The 12005-nt window shown below is 46.9% G+C and overlaps 1 protein-coding gene across 1 annotated transcript in view; it reads left to right on the top strand.

Moving 5' to 3' along the window:
• Positions 1 to 11584, top strand: part of NCALD (neurocalcin delta) — a 60414-nt gene extending 48830 nt beyond the window's left edge. The window contains exons 3-4 of the mRNA XM_063327292.1: positions 1443 to 1548; positions 1844 to 11584. Of these exons, the coding sequence (XP_063183362.1) occupies positions 1443 to 1548; positions 1844 to 1941 (204 nt within the window). The 3' untranslated portion in view covers positions 1942 to 11584. The remainder of the gene's footprint in view (positions 1 to 1442; positions 1549 to 1843) is intronic.
• Positions 11585 to 12005: the final 421 nt, after the last annotated feature.

Here is a 12005-nt window from a genome sequence, read left to right as displayed (position 1 = left end):
TCCAGGAGATGTGAAAGGTGAGCTGCTGACAGAGAAGAAATCCGCAAGATGGCCGAGGAAGCGGGTGCTCCCTAGTCTGAGTGTAAGATGTCTGTGCTGCTTAGCGGCATCCTCCAGCTGGTGAATCTGCGCCGTCACGTCTCTTGGGGACCCTGGGCCAGATGATGGGAGCATGCTAGACAGAGTGCCTTCGGGAATGGGAAAAGGGGAGAGGGGAGATCCAGTGAGCGATCTTGGGCTTGCGCCAAGGACCCCCCTCCCAGAACAGGAGGAAGCGGAGAACAAATAGCTAAAGCAATCACATCTGCACCGAGTTATCAACTGACCACTGCAGACACTGTGTTGGGGGGGAAACAAGAATTTGAATCTGCGGAAGAAAGCCATCTGCATCTACAGAGCAGGGCTGGAGGGCAGAGTGACCGCCCCGTGCAGCGCCTGCCAGCCAGAGGCCAACAAGCCGCAAAGGGAGGCAGAAGAAGCTGGTCAGGCCGGGGCAACGCTGCCTTGGGCGGGGATGTGCTGCCTCTCCAAATGGCTGGGAAGGTCCCCCGAGGCCACCACCCCGCAGCCGTCTGGCTGACACTGCTCTCCCAGCTGTGTGGCACCGTAAAGATATTGGGCACACAAAATACTTGTTTACTGGCACTGCATGCTCACATTTGCAGGCAACGTTCGGGTAACCAGTTCAGAGACAACTACTCAGCCTTGTTTTAAAATTAACATTACCTCTCTTTCAGGGGTGGCTAATACCACACGTGACTAATGGATTTATCTGTGCAGAGAATAGCTATGGGTGGCACCAGTGCTGTGTGGGACCAGAACATCTGCTCTCTGTGGAACGAATTGTGAATGGGGTTTTTTAGCTGTGTACACACACCAATCCCCAAGGAAAAGGACACTGTGTTGCTGGTCAAGTCTTCATTATCCATGAGACATGGCAAATGCCAGGAGAAAGTCACTGCCCTCCCCGCGGGCAGGATGCTGACCAAGCGGGGAGAGAAAGGAGATGGGGGAAGCAAAGGCAGGGGGTGAGGATGGAGCCTGAGTGGCTGAAGTATGGAGGCACACCACAGCGCGGGACAAGACCTCAGTGGTCTACCATTTCCCCAGGCACCAGGAGCTGCCAGGGCCTAACACGCTGTACAAGGGATAAATTCATCTGAAGACTGTTTTAATAAGGAAAAATGTAACCTCGGTCCAAACCCAGATTGTGTTCGACCGTGACTAAATAAGGAAACACAGTATTTCATAAATGAGCATCCCGCTGAAGAGGGCAGCTGCATGCACTGGTGCCACCCGACTCCCTTCATCATCCGGACAGCAGGTCCCAGCTGATGTTCCTGGGATATTTTCTGCCTATTTCTGTCACCAGCAGATAATCATACCCCTGCATTAAGATGATACATTTCTTACCAGCTCTTTGCTCCTGTCATATCACACAGGCAATCTATAAGATGGTTTCTTCTGTAATGAAGATGCCAGAAGACGAGTCAACACCAGAGAAGAGGACAGAGAAGATCTTCCGCCAGATGGACACCAACCGTGATGGTAGGCACCCTCCAGCTGCTGGGATGGACACCTCTGCCCCCATGCTGGGTGGCTGGGGTGTCCCGCCCACATGGGGTGACCCATCAAACCCACCACTTCTCCTTCACCCGCCCAGGCAAAGCCACCACCGTCCACAGCCAGTGGGGTGCAGGCGTGCAGGGCTTTGCCTTGTGGGGTTGCTTTCCCAGGGGTTTTCCTTGGGCTTCCCCAGCTTCATTCCACCACATTTGTCCAGAGGCTTGGCAGGTGTGCTGTGACGCACCATGTGTGCTAAGCAAATGTGTTTCTTTTCTAGGAAAGCTCTCTCTGGAAGAGTTCATCCGAGGCGCCAAGAGCGATCCATCCATAGTCCGTCTCCTGCAGTGTGATCCCAGCAGCGCCGGGCAATTCTGAACCCATTCTTTGGATGAATTATGTATCTGCTTTTTTTTTTTTCCTTGCCAAACAACATTCATGGTAGTGTTGCCTCTGTATGGCCAATTATGCCTTCTTTTGTGGCATCTTATAGCTTCTTTTGTTGTGGATTAATTATAAGAATGCTGAATTGCTCTTAACAATTTGTCCAGAGCACGGGCAGTACTGTTTTAAACAGATATTGTGGTGTTATCATTGTTTTAAAGATTTCATTTTGTTTTTTGTTTTAATGTGTCTGTTATGGAAAGTACGCGTTGAGAAGGAGGAAACCAACAACAAAACCCTTGGCAGCAAGACACACTGACAGATTTTTAGATTGCTGCTTTAGTAGCTGAGTATTCACCCGCAGGACCTGAAAGTGTAGTAGAGATTGAACCAAAGGGGTTGTGATGGGTGGGGTAGGATTCACCTGGAACCTCCTCTCCTGTCCGGGAGGCACCAGTTAAGGTCAAAGACAGGATCGGGAAGAAGTACGAAAGTGCAAAATGGGTGCGGGGTGCATCGTCCGCACCCCTGCTCCTATGCCTCATTGTTTCAATGCTGTGAACATTTTCCAGGTTGCGAAGGAGAAGGGAAAAAACAAAGATGGACAGTTTTTCCTAGGTTTACAGTGGTTGATTTCACATGGCTTTATCTGAAAATTCAGCAATTTGCAACCCTGACCCCCAAATCCACAACTGACGATACCTCTTGCCGTTTGGGATCAGCAAAGGCAGACACAGCTAGGGGAAACTGGGTCTTGACAATGAATTTAAGGGAGATACATGTTGAATGTGAAATTTTCAGGTTAGTAGTAAAGCAGTTTCTACTAAGGAGAGTGGGCATTCACGTGAGGGACTCACGGACACGCAGCTCCAGCTGAGGCACATCTGCTGTTCCGAATGCTCTTACATAGTATGAAGTTTTGGGGGTGTTTTTGTCTCTCTCCATGTAGCTAACGGAGTTTCTGAGCCTGCCCTTAGGGGAAGGTTGTCATCAAAACTTGTTTTAAACATAAAATTGTAGCATTTATATTTCATTTATTTTAGTAAAGTTCGAAAAATCTGTACTGAAACGAGGAAATGGTACGCTTTATGGTATATTTATATATATAAAAAATTAAAACAAAAAAAAGATCAGCTCTTGAGAGAAATGTTGAATGTTTATCTTCTCGCCTAGATGCAGGAGTTCTGAAATTTGCTGCTGCAAAACTTTATCCTTTGGTCAAAGTTGCTGTATGCAAAGCCAGTAGACGTTCGTGGGATTTCTTAGGGACTTTACAAGCACTGCTGCAACAGAAAAGCTTTAGCAACAGGAGGCATTATGCTGACTAAATTGGCATTAATCTGTCATTAGCTAAAGTCTGCTCTGTGATCCCGTTGGAGAGGTACCCATGTAGGCAGTGCACAGCGCTGGGAATTCGTGAGCTCGTTAGAGTAACCTTTGTCTGACAGGCAAGGTTGGCGGTTTGTCAAGTGACCTTGTAGATGCTAATCCCCAGTAGCCTTAATTTAAAATAAACTAAGTAAAATAAGTCTGCTTGGCAAACGATGATTAGCTAAGTACTAATTAGAAGTCATGAAAAAATAGCCGAGTACAAATAATTTTTTTTGTAGAACACTATCTAGCATGTACAGTAACTGAGAGAAAAAATCCTAGACTTAATTTTCCATACCACTTGCTTTGCCAGGTGTGAAGTGCGGAGCATATTAAAATAAAATAAAAATAAATTGAAAATAACATTGCTAATCAGTTGTACTAAAATTATTATGAGTAGCTAATTACACTCAGTAAATCTCTTCAGGCACACACCTTTGTCTCAAATGATTGCAGAAATCCAGTTGATGATATATTCCCATTATATTAACCAAAATACCGAGCAGAGGTGCGGAGGGGAAAGTGAGACAGCAAAAAAGACCCAACCAACAGACACAAAGAGATTTCAATACCTAGTGCTTTTAGCTGTTACAAGCATCACTAGTAAATTTTGCACCAATTCCTCCAGCTGATAGAAATGTTCTGTCTCTATTTCTCCTTAATCTTCATTAGACATCCTGTGCACAAATCTAAACCTTCAAAGGAGAGTCTGTGCCTACCTTCTTCAAGGTAATTTTCTGCTTTACCTGGAGAGGTTCTGGCCCTCTCTCCCATGTCCATCATCTCATGTATATTCAGGTCCACGTTCCCTCTCGGGTGCTTTGAGAGTTGTTTATCAGCAGGACAAGGCTGGCCAGGCTGCTGGGGATGGCAACAGGAAGGTCAGTGGACACGCACTAGTCAACACCCCCTTGGTCAGACAGGAACGAACAGTCCCACTGCCCCAGCCGCCCCCGGGGTGCCCCATCACCACCCCTGGGCGGGCAGGACGAGGTGACACTAGAGGAGCCCTGCTGAACCTCTAACCTACCGGCTCAGTGCAGGCACCCGCATCCAAAGCAGCCCAGCCCTACAGGAGCTGGCATTTACTGAAGGTGAACTTGGATACCTTCCCCAGTTCCATCTTCTTTTTAATGTGAAAGCAGTTGCATGTGACAGAAACTTTTAAAACCTTGCCTTCTATTGAAGCGACTGCATTCCATCTCTTTTTAGTTTTATAACATATTTCTGGCCCAGAACCTAATCTCTCAGTTTGTTTTTGCTCGGTAGTTTTAGGGCCAGGCTTTCTTCACGTGTCAATACTGTACCACACGTGTTTGAAAACAGAACTTGCGATGTGACCCCAGGCCAGTGGAGATGTAATTCTTTCCACAGTTCACAAAATCTGGAAGAATAAGAATTAGCCCGCAGCTGCAGAGGAGGTAGCTGGAGATAAGACTATTGTATAAACATTTACAGAGTGAACTAAGGTTATTCTTTTACCTGACTACCACTGACGATTGGTATTGTTTTAAATTATTAACTATCCCTTTCTTTCTCTGCCTCTGCATGTACTTTAGAAGTGATCCATAGCTGGCGTTGTGGTAGGAGCATCTGCAGACCTCAGATCAGCAGGACAGCAGTGGAGTGCTGCGCCTCGGATTGGAATTTTCTGCTTTGCTGCCGTTGGCATTTGCAATCCTAACTGCCTTCATAAACCTTTTGAAGACAAAATGACCTCTCCTGTATAAAATAGCACAGCAAGTTAGACACTTTGAAGTGATCCATTAGCAATATTTCTGTACAGGAAGGATGGCAGACAGCACATACTATGTCACATCACCTCTTAGTTTTGTAGATGCATTCTCCAGTGTTCATTGCGTGTGAAAAAGGTACAACTCACGTGTTGTCCAAATGAATTATTGAGTGCATCCCGCATGTAGACTGAATCCATGGAAAATGCCAGTCCCATTTATCCGGCATTCCCAGTCAGCTTGCAAAACTCTGGGCCAGAAGAAGTGAAGCGAGGACCAAGGCTTGTGCCGTCTGCAGCAGCCTGTCATTGTTTTAGGGTGCTTTGGGAAGGCAAACAGGAACACAACCCTTGTAAAACCAGTGTAATTGTGGGTTTGTGAGCACTTATGGTTTGAGAGGGACTGAAGAAAGATCTGTGTTTCAACATTATTTGAAGCCCTGTGAGTTGACAGCAGTGGAAGTTCCTGAGGCACACGGAGCTGTGGTCTTCCTCTTGCTGTGCTCAGGAGCCTGTAGGATTTTTACCTTATTGTTGGGGCATTTTGCCCTTTGTTTTTCTCTATTTTAAAGCATGACCTCCACATTTTCTAGACACTGCTGCTTAAAACTGTAAGCCAGAAGTATGTAACTTCCGTGGCTGGATGAGGTCTATGTGCAGAAGTATTGCACACTGGCACAAGAAGGGTTCACACATGACCAAGTCCCCGCAGTTTAATAGCTCGCCCCTGGGGCTGAGCCCCTGGACTTCCCAGCATGTGCTCTCTTCACCGATGGCAAACGTGCAATAATGCGGCTTAGTTTAATTTTCTTTCACTGCAGACCAGGCTAAGTCGCATTTGCTGTGTGCTAGAAGCACACACATGGGCAGAAACCTCAGCACAGCTGACTCATGGAAACTTGTTGAACTGTGGTAACTTGACGTTGAGCCCTAATCCGCAGCCTAAGCCGAGCGAGAACATGGCCGTGGCCGTACGTCTCTCGGTACATGTGAACCAGGGAACACGGTGACAACTGGCAGGTCCCTGGGGACACGTGGCGGTGGGGAGGGAATCCCTTGCCTCAGAACGAGTGCCCTGAGCTCAGCTGTCTCCCTTGTTTTAAAACTCTCTCTTTTGTGTTTTTTTTTAGCAACACTGGTGAAGATGCAACATGATAGCAATATAGCACGGTCAGGATAAAGGAGGCAACCTTCAAAAGAGTTTCCTTTTGAAGCCTAGCGTACGAGCGCCAAGCGAAACAAGCGGAGGGGAGGGCTGGCCCAGACCTCCCCCGAACACCCGCTACACCAGCACCTCCTCTTGTCTTTCTCACGGTGTTCCCTCGCTTCCCTGTGGTCAGATGGTCCTTGGGCTCAGGAATTAGGTGTCAGGCAACTGGTGCAAGACCAGTGGAGAAGAATATTTTACCTGCCCTTTGCACAAGCGTTCGGATGCACTCTTTGCTCTGTGTCTTTCTGAGCGGGATCTCACGTAGGAGCCCTAAAGTGAGGGGAAGGTGTTTTCCTGGGTATCGCGGGCAGAACTTGTGCTTAGAAATACAGAGAAACTTGGCAAGCATCAGACAGCCGAGCAACGCTGGGAGCTGCATGCGGAGGTTTCCATTGACTGTGCAGTAGACAGATAAGATACAAGGCAGCGATATGTCAGACTCGTGGTGCGATGTGCTCTGAGATAGGGCTAGACCAGAAACGGCACCTTGGAGCTGAGCAGCTCTGCCTGCTGCGCACTCAGTCTGAGGCGCTGGCAAAATACACTTTTAAATACCTTTAGCATGAATATGCAGCTGCAGAAGTAGAATAACTCTGCTCTTTCTTATACATAAGTAGCAGAGCCGTTCGCTATGCCCTGGTTAGAAGCCGAACAAACAGTTCCCAGGAAGAACATGTGGCATTCTTCAGTGTAACTGAGGGCAAAACGTTGCCTGCGGGAGCGTTCTTCCTGGTCATGGTGCACAAGAAGGGAAAGCTCCACCCAGCTCTCAAAGCCCGGGTGCCATCCTGCAGCCTGGGGAAGGTGAGAAGAACAGCTACGTTTTAAGCACCCAGTGGGAAAAAGCAGCAGGGTTTGTAAATTGTCATTATCATGGCAGTGACACTAGAAATTGGGACCATCACTGAGGGGCTGCAGAAGCCAGTTAGGTGCCTCTGGCGTTTGGAGCAGTAGAACGATCGGTCAGATGCAAAGTCAATTTCCTTGTCCCTTGCAGAAACCATCCCTGTCTACCATGGGTGTCTCGGCTAGTAGCACCCCTTATTCCAGCCTGCTTCCAAATCTTCCGTACTGAGTTGTTTCGGGGAGGGGATTTTCACAGGATAAGATATAAAGCTTTTCAGATATAGTCTCCATATCTTCACAAGTATGGACAGCTGGGAAGGCCAGATGTGAGGGCTTCTTGCAATGTACAGATTTGATTTCCCCATTACTCCCACAGGTCATAAGTGTTATTTTAATATGCATAGTTGGGATTAAGCTATCACGTGTAAAATGCTGACTAATGCACAATAAACGAGGCAAAAAAGAGCTTGAGTTGTAGTGAACAATGTGAAAAGACTAGAGAAATGAAAAACTGTACGAGACATCCCTGCCTTTAGTGCAGGGTCTGAACTCCCCCTTAACCACAGTCAGCACAGAATAGCTCCTCTGCGACAGCCCGCTCTGGGGGCTGCTTCGTCCCCACGTCACCGTGTGCCGAGGCTAGGGACTCTGGGTCCTGCCACAGAGATGGTCATCTGAGCTTCTTCAGCCTGCTAAGTGCTTCCAAGATGCCGAAGCACATGATGGCCACCCTCTCCGTTGTGTTCTCTTGCTGTGCAGCTGAGAAGTGTCTTAGATCTTCCCTTCTTGCTCTGATCTTATACCAAAGATGTTCTCACCTTCCCAAGCGCTCAGGGTGTCCAGCTCTCCAAGGCTTTGCACCCACCTCTTGGTTGCCATCCCTTCCCTCTCTGTAAATGAGTAACAAACACCAGCCCTTGACATCTGGAGGAGCCAGGCTTAATGCACGTAGATGGAACATCTTCTGATTTGGTTCCCACCCTTTGGTCCTCCTGTGCGTACCTTGCCAACCACACTATTTATTTCCCATTGTTAAGTAATGGTAGTATTAAACATTTCAAGAACATGTTGAACCTCTGGAACAATGTGGTTTTCATTATCATGTGTGTGTTTGTTGATGCACTGCAGACTGAACCTGACCAGTGCTTGCTCTCCGCTCCCATGGTTTATTCCTTGGAGAGCTTGCTTCTTCCAGGCAGGAGCACTATCTTCCTATGCATCACCATCCAGCCTGCAGTGCCCTGATGCTGCCTGGAGCACCCAGATGCTGTCAACCAAGAGATAATTTTGGTGCAGTAATGTCAGGCAGAAACTCTTCCTGCCATCTGTCAGAAACACGTGTCAAGGGTGTGACCTCTGGTTTTGTCCTCCCTGGGGGCAGGGTGTTCAGCGGTATTCAGGGTCGGCCTCACGTTCCCCCACCAAACAGGATGATAGTGATTAGTAAACCCACCTGAGAAAATCCTCTTAAATTCTAAGCTTCATTTGCGCTGTCAATTGGCTGCAGTCAGAGGGGAGACTAATGGGTCCGACACGGTTGTTTGGGGGAGAACTCTCAGTTCCTTACCACCACCACTTTTTTATTTCCTGCCATTACCTTATTCCCATTTCCAGGGCAACCAAATAGTTTTTATTCGCAACTGTGAGAAAAATAAAAAAAAAAAACAAAACCAGAGTTTCAATCTGATAAGGATCTAAGGAAGCTCACTGAAGACATTGTGCTCCATGTTAGTCATATGAATGCTCTGCAAGATCATGTTTCTTTGGTATTTTCTGTTTGATTTCCTGATTCGTGTTTTAGTTGTGTTCATGATTTATTTATTTATTTTGGATGCCCTTAGATTCAGCCCTGCCGGTCGTTTAGCTCACGTGCTAACAGAAGTCTCAATTCTCCCAAGAGCAGAGCTGCCTGAGCAATTACTAGTGAGGTGGGCTCTCTGTGCCTAGTAAAAATGAAGTGCTTAATTACGTTAGGGGTTATTTTTGTCTGCACATTTGCTGCAAGGAGACAGGTTGAGCCGCATTTCAATATGCTCCCGCTTGCTCACTTCAATTCCGTCCGAGCAGTCTTGTAGTTTATATTTGTATATTCAGTTCTGTTTCGCTCTTGAACCTGAGGTGACCAATATTGGCCTCTTCTGACGGAACTGCTTGATACCTTTTGATTTTTAAATATTGACGAGTGAATGACACGATGAATGCAAAAGTAAATAGTTATATATTTGTTTGTGTAAATTTGGGCAGATATTTTTGATCCTGTAGAGACTAATAAATTGAGATAAACCATGGCCAAAAGCTGAATGGATCCAAGTGTCCGGTTCCTGTCTGAGTCCATGACCATTCCACAGGGAGACCTTTCCCATCTCTGCTCCCTCAGGCTGTTTCTACATTGCAGCGTAGAGTAGAGATACCAAATCTAACTTGAAATAAGCTACCACAGGCAGGCTAACTGCAGCAGCATGGAGTTCAGCATATCCTGTGTCTTGGCAAAATTAGATACCTCTCTAGATGAATGCTTTGTAAGCAAACCTACATATCCTAAGGAAGACTTTTACAACTCAGAAAGGAGGGACAACTATGAATTAAATGAATTTGGTCCGCATAGTTTTCTTATGGCTGTCTAGAATTGCTAGTGTCCTGCGTGTAGTTGCCTATAGCTATCGTGATGTGTTGATTTTTACCCCCCAATTCTGTTGTAAGCTCATCTGGTGATATTCTGAGTCTCCAGCCGGTTCTCAGCCAGGCAAAGCCCACGGAAAGGACATCTAGAGGAAGGCCGAGGGCAGCTCTCGGGGTCTGTCCTGGGGCTGTTGCACGCTTTGGGAGCACGTACCCGCAGAGCAACGCATTAGACCTACCCGGTAACATGGAAGTAGGTGATCAGGCCGTCGGAGGGGTCAGAGAATTTGGCGGAGGGTTGTGTATGTGTTTTGTGCCCCGCAGCACGCGCACCGTTCCCCCTGCTATTAACTTCCAGTTAGGACTTTTCTTGAACTCTTAGTGTCGGAGTAAAGTTTTCTTATGCTGATAACGTATTTGTATTATGCAACATACTCAGAAAAAAACCCAGAAGATTCTCTCTCGATGGCTGTCCTCTCCTCTCGAGAAGCTGTTCTCTTCTGTACATATGATATGCAGAATGTATGGGAGTCTTACCAGTGTTGGTTTGCATTTTTAAGACTGTACTAATTAATGTGTGATACTATTGTGTTCTCGTAGTGGCATCTTTGATGTAAGATGTAAAAACTATTTAAAATGACTCTTTTTTTTTTTTTTTTTGTTATTGTTCAGCTTTTAGAGATAGCACCAAGGACTGCATGTTCACTAGAATCAGCCTTTTTCAAGGGCCGTCGTAGCTGCACACAGTTTCACCCGGGGCATCGTACCCGCAGTCTCGTTTTAATAGGGGTCAGTTTTGAGCGGAAACTTAATTCTTCCTGAAAAGTCTGGTTTTCTGTCTTTCCCTCTCTCAGACTCGAGCTTCCCCCTGCCACGCTGGGTGCCAGTGACGGCCCCTGGAGGGGACACGGCCGGGGGGTCCCCCTGGCAGCACCCGCCGGCCCCAGCCTCAGCCTTCCCTATCCTTGAGGAGGAACAAAAAACCCCACACGCTCGGTTTGCTGTGAGACCGCTGGCTATACCAGGACAAAACCAATGGGTTCACATTTTAAGACTGACTGTGCAAGTGGCTTTAAAATTCATTCACTAAAATTCTGAGGAATTAAGCAATTAAGGAAAAGAAGAGCCTGAGCGGCAAGGTTGGGGTCACAATCTTATTGGAGCCTAATATAGGCAGAACCTGGGGTCAGTCCCTAAAAGACGGGACCATTTTGGGGGGGTGTCTACATCTCTTGCCGGGTTTGGAGGGGGAAGAGGGGCTCAGATCCAGCTTTTCAGGCAGGACTGACTTACTCAACAGATTGAGTCTGAGAGAGATGCTTCTCCAGATCGTGCCCTGGGCCAAAAGATAAGACATGCTGCAGCTTAGGAAGTTTTTTCTTTTGTTTTTTTCTTTTTCTTTTTAATAGAGAAAGCAGTTCAAACTGCACCTGGCAAAATGACTGACTTCAAAAGCATGTTTTTCCTTGTTATATAGACACTCACAAAACAGCATTGTGTGGTTAAAAAGGTGCATTTGTGATAGTTTCTTTTTCAGTGCCAAAATATATAAGCAGTATTGTTTGAAGGGAAATAAGAATTTTTTTACTGTATTGTTATTACTGTTGAACAAATATTGTTTTTAAATGTTAGATTTTGAAGACTTTTGTATTGTAAACTGTTTTGTGACATGGTGCTTTTTCATACTGGAATTACTGATTGCACCTGAATATGAATTATTTTGTTTTCTTATATAAATATGTAACCTTGAACAACCTTGATGAAAACCAATGTGTGGTGGATACCGACAGCTCAAACAAATTCTCCTACTGAAATCCCCTAAATGTTCTTTCCTACTAATAAATATCCTGCTGCAGCTAGCTACGATGTGCCATGTGCTCTTACTCCCTTCACGGCAGGGCCTTCGAGCCCCACGGTCTGGTGAGGAAATCTCGGAGAAGCCTTCGCCTGTTGCCCTCGCAGCCCCCGGCCCCTTCATCGCGGCGGGCAAAGGGGCGGCAGCCGAGCAAGCCAATTTGGAAGGCTTAGCGAGGGCTTAAGCCGTGCACGGGCACTGCGCCGGCACGTTGCAGCCATCCGGGCTCTCCGCTGCTAACACAGTTTTTCCTCCAGCAGCTAAAGCTGGCAGCCAGGCAGGGGGCGAGATAACACGGAGTGGTTTATAAAAGCCAAGGACAGCACAAGGCTGACAGCTCTGGTCCTCAGCTTGCTTGGCTGATGGAAGCTTTCCCTGCCGGAGGTAAATCCCTCTCCAGGTTTAGGGTGTTTTTTTATCCTCGA

This window comes from Chroicocephalus ridibundus, chromosome 2 (genome assembly GCF_963924245.1).
Source record: "Chroicocephalus ridibundus chromosome 2, bChrRid1.1, whole genome shotgun sequence".
Taxonomy (NCBI): Eukaryota; Metazoa; Chordata; class Aves; order Charadriiformes; family Laridae; genus Chroicocephalus; species Chroicocephalus ridibundus.
This window is presented reverse-complemented; position numbering and strand designations above follow the sequence as displayed.